The sequence below is a fragment of the Gopherus flavomarginatus genome, chromosome 4 (assembly GCF_025201925.1).
Source record: "Gopherus flavomarginatus isolate rGopFla2 chromosome 4, rGopFla2.mat.asm, whole genome shotgun sequence".
Taxonomy (NCBI): Eukaryota; Metazoa; Chordata; order Testudines; family Testudinidae; genus Gopherus; species Gopherus flavomarginatus.
The window spans coordinates 96,140,701-96,164,701 of record NC_066620.1 but is presented as its reverse complement, the minus strand read 5'-3'; the positions used below and the strand labels follow the sequence as shown (position 1 = coordinate 96,164,701).

General features: G+C 43.9%; 2 protein-coding genes across 5 annotated transcripts in view; one reads left to right on the top strand and one right to left on the bottom strand.

Annotated features, from left to right (window-relative positions):
• Positions 1–1,222: 1,222 nt before the first annotated feature.
• DYNLT1 (dynein light chain Tctex-type 1) lies at positions 1,223–12,038 on the bottom strand. Of its 4 annotated transcripts, none has more exons than XM_050949971.1 (5): positions 11,942–12,038; positions 5,029–5,070; positions 3,292–3,415; positions 2,087–2,164; positions 1,223–1,659 (listed from the first exon to the last, which is right to left on the bottom strand). In XM_050949971.1, the coding sequence occupies exons 2-5, from the start codon at positions 5,035–5,037 to the stop codon at positions 1,589–1,591; spliced, it is 282 nt and encodes a 93-aa protein (XP_050805928.1). In that variant the 5' UTR covers positions 5,038–5,070; positions 11,942–12,038; the 3' UTR covers positions 1,223–1,588. The 4 variants fall into 4 exon arrangements, with proteins under 4 accessions (XP_050805928.1, XP_050805927.1, XP_050805929.1 ...); XM_050949970.1 differs by having other exon boundaries at positions 11,881–12,020; XM_050949972.1 differs by lacking the exon at positions 11,942–12,038 and adding an exon at positions 11,781–11,858.
• A 1,602-nt stretch (positions 12,039–13,640) lies between these two features.
• The window catches only part of SYTL3 (synaptotagmin like 3), a 76,989-nt gene continuing 66,628 nt past the window's right edge, over positions 13,641–24,001 (top strand). Inside the window, exons 1-2 of the mRNA XM_050949638.1 lie at positions 13,641–13,759; positions 14,150–14,374. The gene's annotated coding sequence lies outside the window, so the exon portion shown is untranslated. The remainder of the gene's footprint in view (positions 13,760–14,149; positions 14,375–24,001) is intronic.

Sequence of the window (24,001 nt, the reverse complement as noted above, 5' to 3'; positions counted from 1 at the left end):
AGTGGCACTCATTGCCTGGGTCCTGGCCATTGGCCCTGAGGGCTCTGTATTTTAATTTTAAATGAAGCTTCTTAAACATTTTTAAAATGTTATTTACTTTACATACAATATAGAAAGGCCTTCTAACAACATTAAAATGTATTACTGGCACTTTAAACCTTAAATTAGAGGTGAATAAATGAAGACTCAGCACACCACTTCTGAAAGGTTGCTGGCCCCTGATCTAGATATAGGCAGGGGGCTGAACAATTTCTGTAGAAGAGCAGCTCTTCACACTGGTAAATACCCCTCTCCTCCACAGTGACTAACATAGTCAAAGGCTCACATTGCACCTGCTCAATGATTATATTCCATATTGTAATATAGACATTACAAGTACATTTGAGGACACTAGAGCAAGTGAACTAATGGTTAAAAACACGATTCTGTTGTTACTATTTTAGAAGGCAAGATTGACATCTTGAAGAATAATATAGGTGTATGATACACATTTCTTCTGGTTTGTGTCCATTTTTTTCCCCACTGGGAAATGGAAGTTTCACACACACAAACCCCCACACAACCCCAGGTCCCACAAACATTCAGACAGGAAACAGCATTCCCCTTTATTTTTTTCAAGTTTTCTGCCTTCCAAATCTCAGATAGTTAAGGCAGAGGTTTTCAGAGAACCAGACACACTATAATTCCACTTATCTGCATTTGCTTTATCTGAGAATTCTAGTTATCCAACTCCCTTATGTCCCCCATATAACCCAATGTTATTTAATAGCACTTCAATTTAACCCATGTTTCAGATGTCTGCTAGGCCATTTGGATGAGACAGGACTGGACCATATTAGATGCCTCATCTCTCCTTGATCCTGCCTGTTTAACACAGATGGTGCAGAAGAGGCTCACAAAATTACTGAATTACTATATGGAAGAAACGCATTCTTGGGACCAGTGTTAAATGCAGCAGAGATAAGACCAGAGAATCTCTTTAGACTGTGCCTTTGCTCATTTAGTCTTTACCATGGTAGTATTTCAATAGTATTGTCTCAAATAAGATTTTTGCAATTCTGCATACACTTCAGTGTAGGCAGACTGTCTACATCAGAGATTTAGTATACACCCTGAAAACAAGTAGAATTAAAAGCTATTCCTTCAATTTACCCTACCAAAAAAACCCCAAACAAAACAAAACCCACAAAACAGTTGAATTAAATAGAAGAGTCACACAAAGTTATGAACTTCAATAATTTAATGCTAACCAAGAGTACAAAGTGTGAAAATTCTTATTTAAATTAGTTTCAGAGAGTAAAGCTAAAGAAACCTTTACATTGCAGCAGGTTTCAGGGTTGTTTTTTTTTTATTAGCACCTTGGGAAGTCCTTGAAATGCTAAGACAGTCTGGCAACACTGGTGCAATAAAGATCAAATGTATAGTCCTTGTAACAGCATATGACTAGTATTTTCACATTTCTACATTTGAAAGAACTAAAAAAGTTCATAAAAAAGTACATAAAAACAAATGTATTCAAATTTGAACAGATTATGAAATGGAAGTGCTGAAGAAGAAATCAGTAGAAGGCTGAGCAGTTCCAAGGCAATTATATTGCAAGTCCAAAGGCACTGACAATACAGTACATAGTCTTATTCTCCCATCTCACAGTGCAGTTTCCTACAGCAGAAGAGAAAGTATTTAAAACCAAGAAGTTTGTCATTACATACTCCAAGTTACGCATGCTTCCCCATATCATGATCAGACATCTATATTAAAAAACTTAATTAAAAAGTGAAACTTTCAAATCCTTAGACTGAAGCTGTCACAGTAGTTAAACTTTGCATTTTTAAAAAAAAGAAATTAGCTGCTAACTTCACATGTATTGAAATCAAATTAAGAGGCTCATAAGTTTGAGACTTTGCCCCTCCTTTCCCCCAGAGGCAGTTTAATCTGTACCACGCTGCTCCAAAATAGTAGTTTAAGATTAAGTGTCAGTCTTATTTAAAGTAAGGCAACAGAATCTTGACAAGAAAAGCAGGTTCTAGCATGAGAATTTTTATGTAAAGTTGCTATTTTAAGAAAGAAAATTAAGTCACTTCTGTACCATCACTGGTGTTGTCCCAGAAACAAGAGCTTGCTGTATGAAGGCCAGCACCATTTTTTTGCATAATCACACAGGTCACTGTTAACACACAAAAGAAGCTTCCATTAGAGAACCAAACTGACCATTACTATCAACACACTTAGCATTAATGCTAAAAAATAGGCACTGATGTACCATCCCCTATGTCTATGAACTCAAATTCACCACATGCAATATGGTGGGGGAGGGATAGCTCAGTGCTTTTGAGCATTGGCCTCCTAAACCCACAGTTGTGAGTTCAGTCATTGAGAGGGTCACTTAGCGATCTGGGGCAACAATCAGTACTTTGTCCTGCTAGTGAAGGCAGGGGGCTGGACTCGACCTTTCTGGGTCCTTTCCAGCTCTATGAGATATACCTGTCTCCATATATTAATATCCACCACATGAATGCAATTTACTGTAAAAACTTCTTAGCAAAAAGATGCAGACCCCTACAGTTCAAATAGACAACAGAATAAATACAAAAAGCACTAAAAAAATAATCAACATAAGAAAAAGCTAAGGTGCTAACATGGATACTTCAAAGGTGTCCCAAATAAATCAGCTCTGGCCATCACCTACATAAAACCTCAAGACAGGCTAAGATCTTTGGGACAAGGAAAGGCTTCCGCGCCCCCCTCCCCACCCCATTCGTACAGCATCTGGGTCAATAGGGTTATGGTCCAGGACTGGGACTCATAGGCACTATGGTAACACAAATAAAGAAGTCTATAACCTGTAACAGGAAGGATGGTCTTGTGTTTAAGGCAGTGAAATGTGACAAGAGATGGGGATTCTTTCCCAAGTTCTGCCACATATTTTGTGTGGGATGCTGGGCAAGTCACTTAATTTCTATGTCTCACTCCTCCCAACCCCCCTCATGAAGGGGGAACAATATTCCTACCTCCTGGGGGCAAGGGGAACAAAACCAACAGCGTGCAACATACCAGTGCCAGACTCTTTAATCTTCTACAGACTGACACTAGATACTTGGCAAGTAAATAAAGCTGATTTTATAGTTTGACTGTATATTCATAGTTTATAACTAAAATATAATGTATTGTTCTAGTTTAGGAGACAAGTTTCTATGAAAAGTTTTGCATTCATCTTTAAATAAATCTCACTGATTATTGACTATACCAAAAGACTGAAATGTAAGCAAAGCCAATACAGCAGCACAAACTTACCAATATACTTGAAAGGTTTCCCCAGCTTTGTCAGTTGACTTAAAGTTTGTTCTACCACACTTGTAGTCCACTGGTTCACTTTGCTGTGTTGATAGGCATTGCCACCTATTGCACTTTCTATAGCCTAAAAATGACAAAACGTAGAAAGATATGTGGCCACTATCCAGCTTAGACCTTTAATTTTAACTAAGTACTTCATGTTTTTAACACATTGAACATTCAGTTTACGGAGAACCCTAAGTTTAGCACTGAAGATGCCAGAGTCTGTAGTAGTGGTATGTAGTAGAAATACTTTTACCACACATCTACTATTTAAGACCAAAGCTCTCCAAATGATTTGCTCTTTGTTAGCATGGTGATGTCAATGGTTTTACTTAAGCCTTTGATTTTAATTTGATTCCTGCTTTTCTCAAACCCCTACTGCAGAATCCCAAATACGCATTATGAACTACAAATGTTACTTGCATTTGCAACAGAACTAGAGTGACTGGAAACATTTTGATTCACAACCACAGATATTCACATATACACGTGTTTGGTATTGCTGTATGACTGTGCAAAGAGCTGGGTCTGAAAGTAGAATTTCAACTGTTTGTGCTTAACTTTTGAAATAGTCTTGAGAAGAATATTTTTTTTAAAAAATCCTGTTACTTCTGGCTATTGGTGTAGTAAAATAAGACAGACCAAATGGCTGAAGATTTAAGAAACCAAGTATAAAAAAATTCCACTACTTATGGGTACTGATTCTCACTTGTACCCAATGGTGTACATTTTCAAAGTAAGCAGGCACACTTTTTTATGGATGAACAGCAAATGTGTAATTTTAGGTCATGCACTTTTCTTACAGAAGCTTTAGTTTGCTTCCTTAAAAAAAATAAAATCAAAGAACTAATTCACTTAGTGTGTAGAAAAAAAATGTACAGTATATGAATGGGGCCTTCCAAATTCCTAAGAGACAATTCATTGACAGTAACTCCACAGTAACTGCAACTTTGGAGAGTTTATTTGGTTACTGTACAACAAAATGTGTCATAATCCCATCTACTTGCCATTCCATTGAATTTCTACAACAGGAAAGGTGGTTGCCACAAACAAACACCTCTGTAGACAAGATGCAAGTTTCTTAGCAACTTGCAACTACAGGGCATTTATCTCAAATAGACTTTAAAGTGTCTAAATCAAATACGTAGCTCATAGATTATCTTTGAGGAAAAAATCCTGAAAGGTGAGACATTTATAAGTGAAATTTATGTTTGTGCAGAGGGGCTGTGCAAAGCTCTTCACGTCAAGAGTTTTAAATAGAGTTTAAGCCCCTCTGCATACATTTCACCTTATTCATATAATTTCCATTGTTTAGGAATTATATATGAAGAAAGACAGGTTCACACTAGAAGAGGAACACACTCTAAATGAATATATTTTAAGTTCATAACAATATTTAAATAGATTTTTCAAACAGACAACTATTAACTGGTATCAGTCTTACTAGAAAACTGAATGATAACCTAGGTAATATCTATTTCTAATACTAATCAATGTATTGGTTGGAAGATATAGGGGTTTTTTTTGGTTTTGTTTGTTGTTTTTTTTTTTTTTTTTTTTTTTTTACACACACACACACACACACACACACACACACACACACACACTATTGAGAGAAAATAGTACAGCACAAATATAGAGCATACAAGGTTACATTTTCACATAACAACCTGAAGACATTTGGTAACTTCTTACCTCTTTCATGATGTTACTCACTTCTTCAACAACAAAAGAAGTCTACAGAAAAATTCAGAAATAGAATTTTAAATAAATGAATACTTTTAAATGTTTCAGAGCCAGTTTCTAGTTGCGAGTACAAGTCTCACCAGTGGAAATTTAGCTAGTAAGAGTACATTTTTTAGGATAATTTAGACTGAGTCTGTCAGACTTAAATAAAGAGGTACCTAATCTTCCCTGTTTTCATTTAATTAGGCGCCTCACTGGATTTAATCAGTACTTTGCCTACATTGCTAAGAAATACTTTATTTATTTAGCTGACATACTTTACAATAAAATTCAGTATATTAACTCTATTTTGAGCAGTTCTGTTCTTTTTGGAGGACAGTGGCATGATACTATTAGGGTGACCAGACAGCAAGTGAAAAATCAGGATGGAGGTTGCGGGGGTAACAGGCGCCTATATAAGACAAAGTCCCAAACATCAGGACTGTCACTATAAAATCAGGACCCTACTAACTATGCCTATACAATGCAAGAATCAAGACTTTCAACAAGCCAGGAGAGTGAGTTATGACTTCTCGGCAACAGTTAACTCAGTCCTTGAGTACATACATACCCAAATCTAAGACTACAATTGACAGACACAAAGGTTAAAAGCAGACAGCCCAGATGCAACCTTAGGGAGAAGGGGACATGTCCATCCCCACTCCACTTTTACTATTCCCTTCCACACAAGTAGCTGTCTCTTGGCTCCCCACTGCCTTTTAAACATGTTTGCAGTTTTGCTTGGAAGTCCATGTTTTTTATATTGTGGTAGCATCAACGCTCCTATCAGGGCACAAGTAATGCTAGACTCCATATACACATGAAATAACCTCTGCTCCAAACATCTTACAATCTGATGAAGCTTACAATCAGATGTGACTACTGATGGAGAAAACAGAAAAATTGGAAAGAAGATACTTAGGGCATGGCTATACTTGCAGATGTAGAGTGCTCTGAGTTAAACCTGCCTTTGTAAAGTGCAGTAGGGAAAGCGCTGCAAGCTGTCCACTCTGACAGCTGAAAGTAGTGCATTGTGGTAGCTATCTCAGCATGCAAGTGGCTGCAACATGCTTTTCAAATGGGGGTGGGTGGGGTGGAATGTGACAGGGAGTGTGTTGGGTGTATGTGGGGGGAGAGAGTGGGTTTTTGGGGAGCTGAGAGCATGTCAGTTCAGACAGCAGCAGACCCTCACACACACACACAGTCTGCTTTGTCCCAGGGCAGATAAGCATGCCGGCTGTCAGAAACAGAGCATTTAAAAGGGCATATCCACATTCCGGCGGAGATTCCAAAACAAAGACAAAAGTGGCCACTTGACTTAAGGGGATTATGGGATGCTTCTGGAGGCTGATCAGAGCGCAATAATGCAACACCTCATTCACACTGATGCCTGGGCATTTCAGCCACGGCGCACCAAGCGTTAATCTTCTCACCGAGGTGGAGTACCAGGAGCGCTCTAGCCATGGAGTCAGAGTGCACTACATGCCTTGCCAGTGTGAACAGGTAGTGAGCTAGGGCTCCTGGGGCTCCTTTAATACGCTCGAACTCGCAAGTGTAGCCAAGCCCTAAGGGTAATAGTAAAATGATTGAGCTTGGTAAAATTGAAGTTTTGCCTGAGAAAGAACATCAGGATCAAGCTTGCTGAGTGGGCACTAAGAAGGAAAGTGATACAGTCAAACTGGCAATCTGTGTGTGTATATTCAAGTATAACTGTATAATGTGTTTCTCCTTGATGCAGTTCTATTTTAAGTGTCTTTATTCCTTACATGTTACAGTATTAAGTGTTTTATTTTGCAAGGGTCAGGTGGAATATCTTTAGAGACCAAAGAGCCTGTAGTCAACCCTTGATGTGAGATTATGTTTTATGAACAAAGTAAGAGAGATCAGTTCCTCTGTCTTGAATAATTAATAAAATCTTAGGGAAGGAGGGGAAGAAGAAAAGGGGGAATGGTGGCAATGTAATCTTCATTAAAAAATAAGAAAGCAAGCTTTCTGATTGACAGATTCTGCTAACAATGTTGTGTTCAACAGAAAACGGTGCTAAATTTGTACCTTTGTGTATGTGTAATGTCAGTAAGTTACTTCTGCTGTAAAATCCATAATTTTGACCTTCTTGACTTGTGCATTTAGATTCTCAGTCTTATCATTAACTCTTCCATACTGGATTTCCTTGGGCATTTGAAAAAAGAAAAGGTGCTAGAATATTTTCACAAATATGACCATTATGTCAGTCACATTTGTTGACATTGGAGGCTTATAAAATTATATGTTTCTCCCATTTGAACTGGTAAAGGGGAAGACAATTGACAACCTGTGTGTACTAATCGTCACAGAATCACTACTTTTTAAAAAACCAAGTCTTGGTAACAAATACAGTTTACTAAACTGGTGGTCTCTTGGGCACTGCTAACATGTTTGATTGTTTGGTGATTCGAGTATGGTAGTCACAAGTTTTAATACAGTAAACTTAATATGTATGACAATTCCATTTGTTCATTTTTACCTACTGAACTAGTACTGGTAATTACAGGCTGCCCATAACCACAAAGAGAAAAGTTGAGGACTGTCTTCTACTGGACCAACTTCTGTTGGTGAAAGAGACAAGAGTTCTTCTTCTGGTCTGGGAAATGAACACAGTATCACAGCTAAATGCAAGATGGAACATATTGTTTAGCATAAGCAGATAACACATTCTAAGGGACCATTCCAAATGAAGTGGCCTATTAACACCTGAGCAGTCATAGGACAAAAAAAAGTGAGTTGCAGATTGTTGTAGTGAGCCAACACACCCTTCAAGATCAAAGGATTCTACACATGCCTATCACAACATGTGGCGTACCTCATCCAGGGCACTAAATGCCCCAATAACAATATGGGTGAAACCAGACAATCACAACAATTTCAAATGAACTCAAACACAAATGATGAGGGGAAAAAAAACCACTATCACCCATGGGAACACACTTTCACAAAGCTATCAGACCATATCAGACCTTTCAGGCCTTATCCTCAAAGGAAACACATAACACCTTCAAAAGACAAGCCTGGGAGATTAAATTCATAACTTCATTAAGATCATGATTTTTAGTGTCTAGCAAAGACATGGGATTTGTAGCTTATTACAACAATCTGTGACCAACTAACCCCCCTTTTTCATCCTATGACTGCAGATGTATTAATAGGCCTCATCTTGAACGGTCCCTTAAAAAATGTATTAACTACGTACACTAAATCTGTTTCACCTTGTATTTAGCTGTGACACGGTGTACCTTTCCCACACCAGAAATACAGCTCTGTGTAGCTTGAAAGCTTGGCCATGTCTACATCTAAAGTTTTGCAGCGCTGGTTGTTACAGCTGTATTAGTACAGCTGTATAGGGCCAGCGCTGCAGAGTGGCCACACTTACAGCAACCAGCGCTGCAAGTGGTGTTAGATGTGGCCACACTGCAGCGCTGTTGGGCGGCTTCAAGGGGGGTTCCGGGAACGCGAGAGCAAACCGGGAAAGGAGACCCGCTTCGCCGCGGTTTGCTCTCTCGTTCCCGGAGCCACCCAGCAAACCGCAGGGAAGGAGACCTGCTTGCTCTGGGCTCCGGGAACGCGAGAGCAAACCGGGAAAGGAGACCCGCTTCGCCGCGGTTTGCTCTCTCGTTCCCGGAGCCACCCAGCAAACCGCAGGGAAGGAGACCTGCTTGCTCTGGGCTCCGGGAACGAGAGAGCAAACCGGGAAAGGAGACCCGCTTCGCCGCGGTTTGCTCTCTCGTTCCCGGAGCCACCCAGCAAACCGCAGGGAAGGAGACCTGCTTGCTCTGGGCTCCGGGAACGAGAGAGCAAACCGGGAAAGGAGACCCGCTTCGCCGCGGTTTGCTCTCTCGTTCCCGGAGCCACCCAGCAAACCGCAGGGAAGGAGACCTGCTTGCTCTGGGCTCCGGGAACGAGAGAGCAAACCGGGAAAGGAGACCCGCTTCGCCGCGGTTTGCTCTCGCGTTCCCGGAGCCACCCAGCAAACCCCAGGGAAGGAGACCTGCTTGCGCTGGGCTCCGGGAACGAGAGAGCAAACCGGGAAAGGAGACCCGCTTCGCCACGGTTTGCTCTCTCGTTCCCGGAGCCACCCAGCAAACCGCAGGGAAGGAGACCTGCTTGCTCTGGGCTCCGGGAACGAGAGAGCAAACCGGGAAAGGAGACCAGCTTGATTACCAGAGGCTTCCTCCTTCCACGGAGGTCAAGAAAAGCGCTGGTAAGTGTCTACATTGGATTACCAGCGCTGGATCACCAGCGCTGGATCCTCTACACCCGAGACAAAACGGGAGTACGGCCAGCGCTGCAAACAGGGAGTTGCAGCGCTGGTGGTGCCCTGCAGATGTGTACACCTTCAAAGTTGCAGCGCTGTAACTCCCTCACCAGCGCTGCAACTTTCTGATGTAGACAAGCCCCTTGTCTCTTTCACCAACAGAGTTTGGTCGGATAAGAGATTTAAAAGTTTATTAGAGAATATTTAAATAAAGATGATACAAAGAGTTCAAAGCGTCAGTTGTTGGTCATTGGGGGCAACATACAGAGTATAGGGGGATGCTGGTATTTGGGAATTGGTTAGCACATAACATATACAGTCTGTAAGGTCCCCCAATGCGGGGTGTATGGGATCAAGAAGCAGTAGGGAAGCAGTGAAGATACATTGCTCATACAGTGGGTTATAGGCAGTCATGGGTATAAGTAAGCGGGCCGGGTAATGGGGACAGGATGACCCTCGCATGGTGGAATCTAGTTCGGTGGGTTTAGGGGATATGGTTCAGTAGGGGGGGTTTATAGGCCTCCCCCCCCATGGGTGCACAGAGCCACGTCGGCTCACTCTTGGTATTGGCGGTGGCCGGTGATGTGCTCTGTGTAAATGTCCCTAGACCACCTATTACCTCACCTTCCTTGTCCATCTTATTAGCATTTAAGCAGTACATACATTTTGAGTTTGATGAAAACTAGATTTAAGCCCTCAAAATCCATCTGAGCTATTCCTCCTACTGGTATGAGGAACTTTCTCAAGAGTATTCCCTCCACTCTGTACTAATGTGCTTGAAAAAGTCACATCAGGGTATGGAAGGTTAGGGGAAAAAACACGCAACAAAGAGCAAAGTAAATACTTCTGACCTAGCTCCCCACTCCAGGTGGAGAAATGGCAGCCCAAGTTACCAAGCCTTCATCTCTCCTTACAGAGCAGGGTGCTAGCTCCAGGAAATTCTGACACTTTTTTTTTTTTAAAAAAGGACTTGAGCACTAATTTATGCATTAACTGCTTTAATAGACAGCCTTTCATTTACACTTAGACTAATTTAACAAACACAGCTAATTTAACATACTGGGTTTTCTTAATCAGCATTTGTGTACTTGAATTAAAAAAATCAGTAACAAATAGCTTCTGTAAAAATTATTTTGGTAAAAGTTAAATATGTATGGCCTTGGGGGTATGTGCCTGTGAAATATGAAGAAAACATCTTTGTGTGCTGCAAAACTGAGGCACAATTAAGAGGTTTATCTGGCTTAATTCAGCATGCTCTTGCTTTTGTGCTCAAGCCTCTATGCTATGTGACATTTTTCTGCACTTAATTTTAATGCAATAGTTAACTTTCATACAATGAAAGGTGTGTATTGTTCAGTAGTGAGGTCAGGAAAATGTCTACTATGATATTTCTCTATCATAGCCTACAAAAAAATTTTGAAAGAGAAACTTTCAGGATAGAAGAAAACAAGAGGGGCATAGAAGAAGGGTGAAAGATAAGTGGTCACCCAAGATAGAGAAACACAAGAGAGACCTAGGGACAGGATGTGGGAATATTGCTTAGTGAGATATTTCAATGACCACTAATGTACAAAGTTAAAACTTGAATTCTATGTTAGGATTTAGATTAATCAAGCTTCATTTACTTGGTTTGTGATGTTATCAAACCCGCACCGCGGATACGCAGTTCTGGGAGACATTATTCCTTGGTGACAGGCTGATGCAGTGGGTTTTAGCCCACGAAAGCTTATGCCAAAATAAATGCGTTAGTCACTAAGGTGCCACAAGGACTCCTCGTTATTATTCCTTGGATATGTTGTACTCATTGATCAAATGGCATCCTGCTCCTGCAAGTAAACAGCAGCAGCCCCAGCACTGCGCTGCCACATGGAGAAGACAAAGGCTGGGCTCCCCTCCCCCTGCCCGGGATTCACAAGCACGAGGAGGGGGCACCGGGCGTTACTCCCAGGGGCTGCAGCCGCCCCCCCGGGCAATGCAGGAGGCAGAGGAAGCCCGTTCGGAGCTCGGGCACGCTCCGGCCGTTGGGGATTGCGGGGCAGCGCGAGGCTCCCCCTGCCCCCGGACACTCAGCTCGCCCCCACTCCCGGAACATCCCGGGAGATGGCGAGTCTCCTAGCAACCCCCGTGTGTGTCGGGGAGGGGCGGCAGCAATGTTAACGGGGGATTCCTGCGCCCCCAGCAAGCTCCTCGCCGGGATCCCTGCCTCGCTGCCCGAGCCGTTACCTCCTCCCCTGACTGGAACTCGTCCATCTTTCCTCCGGCTCGGACCGCAGCCGCTCACGCCGCCACCCTGTAGCGAACACTCCAACCCCGCCCCGCCCCCTAATAACTCCTCCGCCAACAGAGGACTGCTCGCGCCCCATCGCGCCTGCGCACCCATCCTGCCCACTGACGTCCCAGCCGCTCGAACTGCGCCTGCGCAATACTCTGCTACCTCACATCCCTCTGCGGCTCGGAACGGTGCCTACAGTGCGCCTGCGCGTTCAAACATTCTGTCATCCGACATATTCCTCCGCTATTCTCGAGGGTCTCACTTTGCGCCGGCGCATCCGCCCCCTCCCCGTTTGCAGGTCGTACTGCGCCTGCGTAATCTACCTTGCTCCATTAGCCGCCTGTTCCCGGCTTTAGCAACAGGCAGAGCGGTGCATTCTGGGATACGCCGGTGCCGGGAAAGGCGCAGTTTCGTCCCTACCCAGCCCCCCACAGTCTAATCTCGTGACTGCAGCCAGTCAGCGCTGGGCCCCGCCCAATGTCTCCCTCGTGACAAAGGCGGTAGTTGTCTGTTTCCACGGTAACCTGGACGTCCTCCCGAGTTACCCATGGGCCCGGCAGCGAGTGGGCCTAGCTGGGCTGGGTTTGCCTAGGCGTGGCACGGGACTCGCCGCCCGCTCCTGGGACCTGCTGGCCATGGGCGCAGTCTGGCCGCGCAGCCCCTGTGGGGATGGTGCGTGATCAGCAGGACGCTGCATGGCCGGGCCCCGGTTGCAGGTGTGGGGCGGTAACGTGCGGCCTGTCCTGGGAGATGCTTTCATGCCACGTGGCTCCGCCGGAGTGGTGCCACGGAGAAATTTGGTCGTTCTCTCTAGCGTGCTCGGAGGTGGGGGGCTCCCCAGCCGGCAAGCTGGAGCCCTTAGCCCGGTCCTGTGACTGCTACCCTGGTCCGGAGCAGGGAATAGTAACAGACAGGTGGTAACTTTGCCTTAATGAAAAGTTAAAAAAAAAAATCAGTGAGCACTGCTGGCAAGGTTGGTCTTAGTGAGCTGGTGCCAAGTCGCACCCATGGGAAGAGCTGGCCCCATTGTGACTTAGAATTGTAGATTATCTGGGTTGGGAGAGGCCTCAGGAGGTCATCTAGTTCAACCCCCTGCTCAAAGCAGGGCCAACACCAATTAAATCATCCCCAAACACATCTGTGCTGATTGTTCTCTGGTTTACACCGTAAGCAACTTGGCCCTTTGTGTCTGGCCTCAAATCCTGCCACAGATGCCCAAGTAGATTTTCCCCTAGAAATGTGAGTTTTTATGTTGATAAAGCACATCAGAGGCCTTGGATGGAAGATGCTGAAAGATGATGGAATCACTAACAGATCCAGAGATGTCAACTGGTGATTTCATCTCAAGTCTCCCACTATTTGTTGTTTTTGTTAAAGCAGCAGCTTCTGGGTATGTGATTACATGAGAATCTCAGTTTTCATTAAAAACAAAAACAAAAACAAAAAAAAAACCGGGGGCGGGGATGTGTCTGGTCTTTATGGCTGTTGAGAAAATCTTGAAAACATGACCAGAGTGGATCTTACAGGCTCAAAAAACAAACGACAAAAATAATCCAAAATTTGTCTTAAAAATTGTGAGATTTAAAATAACAAACTCATTTTTTAATGTTTACGGTTGGTTGGCAAGACTACCAATAAGCCTTTATTCCAATAAGAATGTCACTTGGGTAAAGACAAAAGGCCCAGATCCTGCAAATAGTTCCTCATGGGCTTATCTTTACGCACAAGAGCAGTTCTTGTTACTTAAGTGAGACTACTGACATGTTTAAAGTTAAACACATGCTGTTTGAAGCTATTGAGTTAGTAGAGCTATGCATTAAAGAGTCACACAAGCTGATGCATTTTGCCATGTGGATGGCAATGCTTATAGACTTTGTACTGATATATGCCACTTCTCAAAACATCAAAGAAATAAAAAGAACCATGTTGTCTTATTTTATATATAGTGTTTGACCCAGAAATAATTGATCCTTTAAACTAGAGATTTGCTTGACCTGGAAAAAGAGGCTCAATACCCCCTCCAGAATCTGAAGAAGTTTGAATGCAGATACTCAGCGTATCTCTGTAACAGGTTGGACTGGAATCCCCAATCCAGACATCCATGAATTTTGGATTTGCATCTGATTCTAGACTCATACTCGGTGAGTTAGGTTCATTTCTACTTTTAATAGGTGTTCATTCAGGAAAGTTCATAGTGTCTTCTATGTGTCATGCTTTGTGATATGCAGCTGACTGGAAACCAGGGTATCTTGTTTCCAGTAAAGGACCTGCTCAGTTTACCAGTGTTTTTCAGTCTCTCTGAGGAGGTTGTGGTTTGCAATTTTTGCAAATCTATTACTTCAGAAAGCGAAAGCATTCGGAAGTTAAGAAAGCATAGCCCCTGTGCTTCCTGTGGGTGGCTTGTGGGGGCCATAAGCACATTTTGATTAATTCAGCATTGCATTTTCTCACGGTGAAACCTCTTTTTAAAATGTTAAAGAAGATAATAACTTCCGTTTGATCACTAGTCTCTGCTTTGCTCCCACGAACAGCAGTGTTTTGGAGCCTGTTGCAGCAGTAGCAACCATCCCCTGAGCCAGGTCCCTGTTGGCTGCCACGGGGTCACCGTCTACAGATGTTTTACTCCAACTTTGGCCCCTGCAGGAAGGAAGGAAGTGGGGAGAAAATCAGTTTTTTTCAGTAAAGAAGAAGTGAACTCCTCAATCTCCAATGAACAGTTCACTTCCACATCTCTTCCTTCTGTGGCAGCTGAAAAGGTAAGGCATATTTTCAATCTGTTTTATCTAACACAGCAAGGAGGAATGGATTTTTGCTTAAACAATGTTGCTTAATTTTTAAAGGATTTGTGGAAAGACTTGGAGCTGGATCTTGAACTGGAAATGGTTTGTTGTGAAGTAATCACTTTTACTGGATAAACTTGGATAGGATGATATTAATGCTACAAGAGAGAAGTGCAAGCAACATATTTCATTTTACAACACAAAAGACATTGTTATGAGAAAACATTCTATATCTACATGAAAATTAAAATGTTTTTTCATAATTCTGTTTGTCAAGTGAGTTCTGATTGATTAATTTGATTGATATTTGTATGAGAGGCAACTACCATGAAGTCTATTAGCATTTGTGATTTGCATGGTTTTTTTCCCAGGAAATAGCATTACTCTGAGTCTCTATTGTAGATATGCCACGTTTCTCTTTTGAATTAATGGAGCAGATGGTCAAATTATCTCAAATCAGGACCTGACTTTCACAGATCATTTTGTATGTATTTGATTCAGTGTCACTACCAAAACCAAAAAATACATATGGCTATAGGAATTGGAAATGTTATTCATAGATCTCACAATGAAAATATCTGAGTAATTTAAAAAGAAACAAAAACGTTCATGTACAATCATATACTATTATTCCATATATCACCACAATATTTGGGTATTTATTATTATAAATAATAATAAAGAAAGATGATAAAAGTAATACTTTGCCTTTCATCTGAGGATTTCAATTTAGAAAGACCCCAATTTTTACTCCCTACTGAGCTTGTCTGAGTTCAGACTGGTGACCTATTAGCAAAAAGATCTCTGATTTATTGGCAATGCCTTGAGGCATCCAGCCCCCAAACAAGTACTAATTTAAGAGAGAGTCTTTATTATATATTACATGTAAATGAGCAACCTTAAGAGAAGGATAAAGTTGCAAAGTTAAATACTGAAAGATTAAGAAATGCCAGAAATAAAATTACTCATGCAAACTTAATCCTGCCCACTTGTATGTGTATATTATGCTATAACCTGTAATTATGTGACCATATATTATATTTTACTGCATGGCTGGTCATTGGCAAAGGTTGTACTCAGAAATTCCAGATCCACATTGCAGGCCTCTTGTGCTAATAGAGTAATGTAGCAGAACTAAGTTGTTATCTTTTTGGTGGACCAGCCCATAGACAGGAACATGATACACCGTTTGCCAGTGACAAAATGGCAACTATATGTGGTAGAGCAGTGGAATATTGGGAATCAATATTTCTGGATCTGTTCCTGACTTTGTGATCAGAATGTGATTTAGTTGTTAGAGCGATGGGTACAGACAGCATAGTCAAGTTCATAGGGCACATGCGTTCCAAAAAGCATTCTGTCAAAGCGGATGAGACCTAGCTCTATCATATTATAGACATTTGGTCCTCCTGAATTCTGGGCAGCTCTAACTTGTGAAAGCTTCCCTACTGCTACCAATGTGCTGCTCTCCAGCTCAAAATTGCCAGAGCCCAGAGTGCTCCAAAGATTCCGCAATCTGAACCCAGCACCGGCTGTCGCAAAGGAGAGAGCTGTGCACAATGGCCCTGTACCATTCCCTCACACAAGTTTAGGAATGCCCCATGAAAGTCCCCGTGGCCTCAAAACTAATAAATCAAACAAACAAAAACATAACCCTATCTTAATCAAAGTGTTTATACCCTAAAGAGGGAGAGGAACTATGAAGTTCATTAGGAACCTTGCTATTGCTACTGATTTTACACAGAAGGTGCTCAAGCATTGTAATGATGAGTGGCAGTATAAAACTCTAAGCTAGCTAGATGGACTTTACCAGCAGGCATGTATAGAAGGAAGGTATCTGAAGGTTTTGTGAGATTTCCCACCTCCACCCTCCGTGAATCCTGAGGAACAGTCGTTATTAAAAATATCATTTCTTGATTTCTCCTAAGAATAGGTCTGATGCAGGTAACTTCAGTGATTCAAAAGTTCTTCTCTACTGTTACATAGACAGCTGCAGTGGCACAGGAGCCAGCAAACAGAGCTGTAAACCGGGGAGTTTCAGTGGGAGTTCTATTGGAGGAGAAAGTTTTTGTATTTTAGGTATTGTATTTTGTAGTTATATGTGTAGGGGCTGGTAGGGGCAGTGTGCTGGGAGAGAAGCTGAGCCCTGATTAGGGGGCGGGTCTTCTCTGCTTAGGGGTCCTATAAAGGTAGCCAGCCAGTCAGGCAGTGACATAGACAGCTGCAGTGGCACAGGAGCCAGCAAACAGAGCTGTAAATGGGAGTTTACAAGGGGAGTTTGCGGGGGAGACCTAGAGACCTAGGCAGAGGAGCTGACAGATTAGTGAAGGGAGTGGGTGGTGTTCTGCTGGTGTTCTGAGTGCCTGTTTGGGGTTTGTTTTGGTTTGTGTTTCCTGGACTAACAGGTTTTGGGTGGGAAGGCTATGATCAATACAGAGGCAGCAGTGAAAGACAGAATGAGGATGACTGGATGTGGAAGCTGCGGCATGTACATGATCCTGGAGGGGGTACCTGAAAAGAGTTTTGTCTGCATGAAGTGCCGACTGATAGAGCTGAGGAAAGAAAAGATCCGAGGACTGGAGATGCAGGTGGAAACTCTGGTAGAGTTTAGAAGGGGGTCCGAGCAGATGGTGGAGCAAAGATATGAGGAGGCTGAAGGGATAAGCTCACACTTGCAGATGGAAGCAGGACCAAAGAATTCTGAGGGGAGACTGCTGGGTGAGGAAAGTGGACGGTGGAAGCATGTGACTAAGAGAACCAGGCTGAGGAAAAGACAGGCTAGTGAAGGAGAAATAGAGCTCAGGAACAGGTTTGCAGAGTTGGAAAATGAAGAAGGGGCACAGCAGGTGGTTGCTGAAGGTGAGAGGGCAAGGAAGAAGAGAAGAGCAGCTAGTTGTATAGGAAGAGGGGAAGAGTCAGTGGAGACAGCACCAAATATGAGCCCCAGGAGGATATGAGATGGGTTGTGGAGGATTGCAAGGGACAATAGAAATCGAGAGGACTTGCCGCCAGAAGGAACAGGGGATGGACCAGAGAATCACAGTCACCAGGAAAAGGCAGGTCTACGTGATTGGGGACTCCTTACTGAGAATAATAGACAGGCCTGTGACTAGAGCTAATCCGGAGAACAGAAGGGTATGCTGTCTGTCGGGTGCTAAGATACGGGATGTGGACCAGAGGCTGAAAAGGATCCTAACGGGAGCGGGAAAGAATCCACTGATTGTCCTTGTGGGAACAAATGATACAGCTAGATTCTCGCTGGAATGTATCAAGGGAGACTGTGCCAGACTGGAGAAGACGCTTAAGGAAACTAAGGCTCATGTGATCTTCAGTGGGATTCTGCCTGTTCCTAGAGAAGGGCAACAAAGATCTGACAAGATTATGGCAATCAACAGATGGCTCAGGCAGCAGTGCTATAAGGAGGGCTTTGGGATGTACAGCCACTGGGAAGCATTCATGGACAGAGGACTGTTCTCTCGGGATGGACTTCACCTGAATAAGGAGGGAAATAGACTTCTAGGATGGAGGCTGGCACAACTGATTAAGAGAGCTTTCAACTAGGAATTTGGGGGAGATGGTTGGGAGATGTCCAGGTAATCTCCACGCCGGAATTTAACATTGACAGGGAAGAAAACAAAGAGAGGATACAGCCGTGGGCAGGAGAATGGAGATAAGGAGGAAGGGTAGTGTAGATACCAGTCTAACAGGTGATACTGGTGGTAGAATGTCTGTGCCTAACTGGGTAAAGAATGGCAGTGAAGCCAAATGGCAAAAATTAAGATGTTTGTACACTAATGCGAGGAGCCTGGGTAACAAAATGGAGGAACTAGAGCTGCTGGTGCAGGAAGTGAAACTGGATATTCTAGGGATAATAGAAACATGGTGGAATAGTAGTCATGACTGGAGTACAGGTATTGAAGGCTATGTGTTGTTTAGGAAAGACAGAAATAAAGGCAAAGGTGGTGGACTAGCATTGTATATCAATGATGAGGTTAACTGTAAAGAAATAAGAAGTGATGGAATGGATAAGACAGAGTCTGTCTGGACAAAAATCACACTGGGAAAGAAAGCTACTAGAGCCTCCCCTGAGATAGTGCTTGGGGTGTGCTACAGATCGCCGGGATCCGATTTGGATATGGATAGAGACTTCTTTAATGTTTTTAATGAAGTAAACACTAATGGGAATTGTGTGATCATTGGAGACTTTGGGTATGGCTACATTTGGAATTTCAAAGCGCTGCCCCAGCAGCGCTGCGAAGTGTGAGTGTAGTCAGAGCGGCAGCGCTGGGAGAGAGTTCTCCCAGCGCTGCATGTAAACCACATTCCTTACGGGTGTAGCATGCAGCGCTGGGAGCCGCGCTCCCAGCGCTGCTGCCCTGATTACACTGACGCTTTACAGCGCTGTATCTTGCAGCGCTCAAGGGGGTGTTTTTCACACCCCAGTTGCAGCGCTGTAAAGTGTGAGTGTAGCCAAGGCCTTTAACTTTCCAGATATAGACTTGAGGACCAGTGCTAGTAATAATAATAGGGCTCGGATTTTTCTGGATGTGATAGCTGATGAATTCCTTCGCCAAGTAGTTGTTGAACCAACAAGAGGAGATGCCATTTTAGATTTGGTTTTGGTGAATAGTGAGGACCTCATAGAACAAATGGTTGTAGGGGACAACCTTGGTTCAGGTGATCGTGAACTAATTCAGTTCAAACTAGATGGAAGGATGAACAAAAATAGATCTAGGACTAGGGTTTTTGATTTCAAAAGGGCTAAATTTAAAGAATGAAGGAAATTAGTTAGGGAAGTGGATTGGACTGAAGAACTTGTGGATCTAAAGGCGGAGGAGGCCTGGAATTACTTCAAGTCAAAGTTGCAGAAACTATCAGAAGCCTGCATCCCAAGAAAGGGGGGAAAAAATCGTAGGCAGGAGTTGTAGACCAAGCTGGATGAGCAAGCATCTTAGAGAGGTGATTAAGAAAAAGCAGAAAGCCTACAAGGCCTGGAAGATGGGAGGGATTAGCAAGGAAGTGTACCTTATTGAGGTCAGAACATGTAGGGATAAAGTGAGAGAGGCCAAAAACCATGTAGAGTTGGACCTTGCAAAGGGAATTAAAACCAATAGTAAAAGGTTCTATAGCCTTATAAATAAAAAGAAAGAAGAAGTGGTACCGTTAAACACTGAGGATGGAATGGAGGTTAAGAATAATCTAGGCATGGCCCAATATCTAAACAAATACTTTTCCTCAGTCTTTAATGAGGAGCTTAGGGATAATGGTAGGATGACAAATGGGAATGAGGATATGGAGGTAGATATTACCACTTCTGAGGTAGAAGCCAAACTCGAACAGCTTAGTGGGACAAAATCGGAGGGCCCAGATAATCTTCATCCAAGAATATTAAAGGAACTGGCACATGAAATTTCAAGCCCATTAGCAAGAATTTTAAACTTAAAGGTTGTACCGTATGACTGGAAAATTGCTAACATAGTTCCTATTTTTAAGAAAGGGAAAAAAAGTGATCCGAGTCACTATAGGCCTGTTAGTTTCACATCTGTAGTATGTAAGGTCTTGGAAAAAATTTTGAAGGAGAAAGTAGTTAAGGACATTGAGGTCAATGGTAATTCGGACAAAATGCAACATGGTTTTACAAAAGGTAGATTGTGCCAAACCAACCTGATCTCCTTTTTTGAGAAGGTACCGGATTTTTTAGACAAAGGAAACGCAATGGATCTAATTTACCTCGATTTCAGTAAGCATTTGATACGGTTCCACATGGGGAATTATTAGTTAAATTGGAAAAGATGGGGATCAATATGAAAATTGAAAGTTGGATAAGGAATTGGTTGAAGGGGAGACTACAATGGGTCGTACTGGAAAGGTGAACTGTCAGGCTGGAAGGAGGTTACTAGTGGAGTTCCTCAGGCATCGGTTTTGGGACCAATCTTATTTAATCTTTTTATTACTGACCTTGGCACAAAAAGTGGGAATGTGCTAATAAAGTTTACGGATGACACAAAGCTGGGAGGTATTGCTAACACAGAGAAGGACCGGGATATCATACAGGAAGATCTGGATGACCTTGTAAACTGGAGTAATAGTAATAGGATGAAATTTAATAGTGAAAAGTGCAAGGTCGTGCATTTAGGAGTTAATAACAAGAATTTTAGTTATAAACTGGGGACACATCACTTGGAAGTAACAGAGGAGGAGAAGGACCTCGGAGTATTGGTTGATCACAGGATGACTATGAGCCGCCAATGTGATATGGCTGTTAAAGAAGCTAATGCGGTTTTAGGATGCATCAGGCGAGGTATTTCCAGCAAAGATAAGGAGATGTTAGTACCGTTATACAAGGCACTGGTGAGTCCTCATCTGGAATACTGTGTGCAGTTCTGGTCTCCCATGTTTAAGAAGGATGAATTCAAACTGGAAAAGGTACAGAGAAGGGCTACTAGGATGATCCGAGGAATGGAAAACCTATCTTATGAAAGGAGACTCAAAGAGCTTGGCTTGTTTAGCCTAACCAAAAGAAGGTTGAGGGGGGATATGATTGCTCTTTATAAATATATCAGAGGGATAAATATTAGGGAAGGAGAAGAATTATTTAAGCTTAGTACCAATGTGGACACAAGAACAAATGGATATAAACTGGACACTAGGAAGTTTAGACTTGAAATTAGATGAAGGTTTCTAACTATTAGAGGAGTGAAGTTCTGGAGCAGCCTTCCATGGAGAGTAGTGGGGGCAAAAGACATATCTGGCTTCAAGACTAAGCTTGATAAGTTTATGGAGGGGATGGTATGATGGGATAGCCTAATTTTGGCAATTGATCTTTGATTATCAGCAGGTAAGTATGCCCAGTGGTCTGTGATGGGATGTTAGATGGAGTGGGATCTGAGTTACTACAGAGAATTCTTTCCTGGGTGCTGGCTGGTGAGTCTTGCCCACATGCTCAGGGTTTAACTGATCGCCATATTTGGAGTTGGGAAGGAATTTTCCTCCAGGGCAGATTGGCAGAGGCCCTGGAGTTTTTCGCCTTCCTCTGCAGCATGGGGCACGGGTCACTTGCTGGAGGATTCTCTGCAGCTTGAGGTCTTCAAACCACGATTTGAGGACTTCAGTAACTCAGACATAGGTTAGGGGTTTGTTACAGGATTGGGTGGGTGAGATTCTGTGGCCTGCATTGTGCAGGTCAGACTAGATGATCATAATGGTCCCCTCTGACCTTAAAGTCTATGAGTCTAAAAGCAATCACCTGTTCCATCCAGTTTGACCACATCTGCAAAATAATTTCAAGCTCAAGTGATTGTGAGGCATGAGGCTTTGCCCTCATAACGGCACTTTGTTTATCCTATAAACTCCCTAACTGTGATTCTAAATTAGCTTAGAACATTTATAGAAAATTAGGTATGTAACTGTTCTTCCAGGTGGAATTGGCGGTCATAAGGCCAGGTTCAATATCTAGGGCAGCGGTTCTCAAACTGTGGTTTGGGACCCCAAAGTAGGTCATAACCCCATTTTAATGGGGTTGCCAGGGTGGTATTAGACTTGCTGAGGCCTGGGGCTTCAATTTTGGTTTCTCCCACCCAGGGTGGCAGGATTTGGGCAGGCTCAGGCTTTGGTCTCCCCTCCTGGGGTCGTGTAGTAATTTTTGTTGTCAGAAGGGGGTTACAGTACAACAAAGTTTGAGAACGGCTGATCTAGGGGTTCCTTTTTAACAATACAACACAAAACTTGCTCACGCCCCAACCCAATAACCTGGGAAAAGTACACACCATGCCTTGGGCACCTCTACGAGGCAGTACTTCCCCTCTAACAAGCACAAAGCCTGTGGGTAGATTAGATAAGAAACTTTTAATAGAAAGGGGGGAAAGTAACCCAGCATTATCTTGGGGAAAACGCCACAAGCAGGATTCATAAGCATAAGACTATGAGAAAAACGCCCATCCCAGGGTACATTGGGCAGTATATTCAGTCTCAGGTTCTTAAGTCCAACAACCAAAAGTTCCTTTGATGTCCCCCACCCTCGGTCACACTCCACTCACAGTTGTTGTCCGTGGTCAGTGGAGACCCAGCGTTCAGAGATGATTTTGCATAAGTTCACCTTCCACCTTTGCGGGTGCAGGAGGGAGGGAGAAGACAACTTGATTGTTCCTGCAGCCACTTGCTCACTGCTCCACCATACCCTCTGAGATGTCTTGAGGTCCCACCACTTAACACAGCTTTCAGTGCTCAGTGATTTCAGCTCCTAGGAGGGGAGCCTAACTGCTAGTGCAGGCTCAGCAGTTTCTTTCACCAGAGACACTGTCCCATAGCAGATCTAACACTCAGACCTGGTTATCAGTGATTTCAGCTCTACTGATGTGCAACAAAGACTTTTGTAATGAGGTTACCCAGGGCTCATCTCTCTAGGGTGGTGGGGACCTCCACCGCCTCACTAAGTTCGGGAGGAGGTCCAGAAGGGAATTAGTCTGGCTGCAGCAGTCTTCCTCTGTGGCCTTTGTGAGGGCAGAAACAACTCAGTCAGTCATCAGCCTAAGCCCTAGGTCAGGGCAGGGTAATGGTGAGCCCGGGGCTCAGGCAGGGACTGAGCAATAACAGTATATACACAGTGGGCCCAGGCTCTGGGTCGCGGTGGAGCAATGGTGAGTCAGGGGCTCAGGCAGGGACTGAGCAATAACAGTATATACACAGTGGGCCTAGGCCCTGGGTCAGGGTGGGGCAGTAGTGAGTCAGGGGCTCAGGCCCTCAGGCAGGGATTGAGCAACAACAGTATATCAACAGTGAGTCCAGATCCTGGGTCCGAAGGCCTGGGAGAGGGGAGACTACCACCCACAGGTTGGGTGGCAGGGGGGACGCAGGCCCTCCCACTCCATTGCCTCCCAGCCCAGGGCCCCAGCAGCAGCAGAAGACCCGCTGCTGCGTCAGTGGGGATCCTGGCTGCAACATACCTGGCATGCATTCTGGCAGTGTTGCAGACAGACTAGGGTTGGCTGTCCCCAGGCTACTTCCGGACTCCCACTCTTGAGGTTCCTGGGTCAGAGTGGTGTCCTCAGGGGGGTCCAACACTATAGGTTCCTTGGGATCACTGGTGCAGGGTAGGCTTGGCCACTTCTCCGAGTAGCTGGCCTGGGGCAGGCCTGGCCAGCCCTTGGGTCTGCTGGAGCTCGCTGGGGCTTTCCAACTGGGAGGTAGGCCAGAGTCGTCTGGTCTCCCTGGTGGCTACTCTCCCAGTGAATTCTGGGGTCAGGCCTTTATATTTCCCGTGCCATCCCTGACCCTCTGAGGGGCAGGCTCAGAGCTCCCAGGCTATACCCACACTGGTGTCCATAGGGGCTCATCTGTCTCTGGGGTAGTGGGGACCCATACCGCCTCACTAGAACTCTCAATTGAGTCTTAATCAGCTGTGTCAGTACACGGTGGAGAAGGGGCAGGTGAAGTGATCTCTAGGACCTTTAGGCCAGTGTTTTTTAAACCGCAGGTTGCAACCCAACACTGGGTTGCGGAATGTAAGGCATTGGATCGTGATGGCTCTGGTCAGCACCGCTGACTGGGCTGTTAAAAGTCCTGTCATCAGTGCTGCCTGGCTAAGGCAGGCTAGTCCCTACCTGT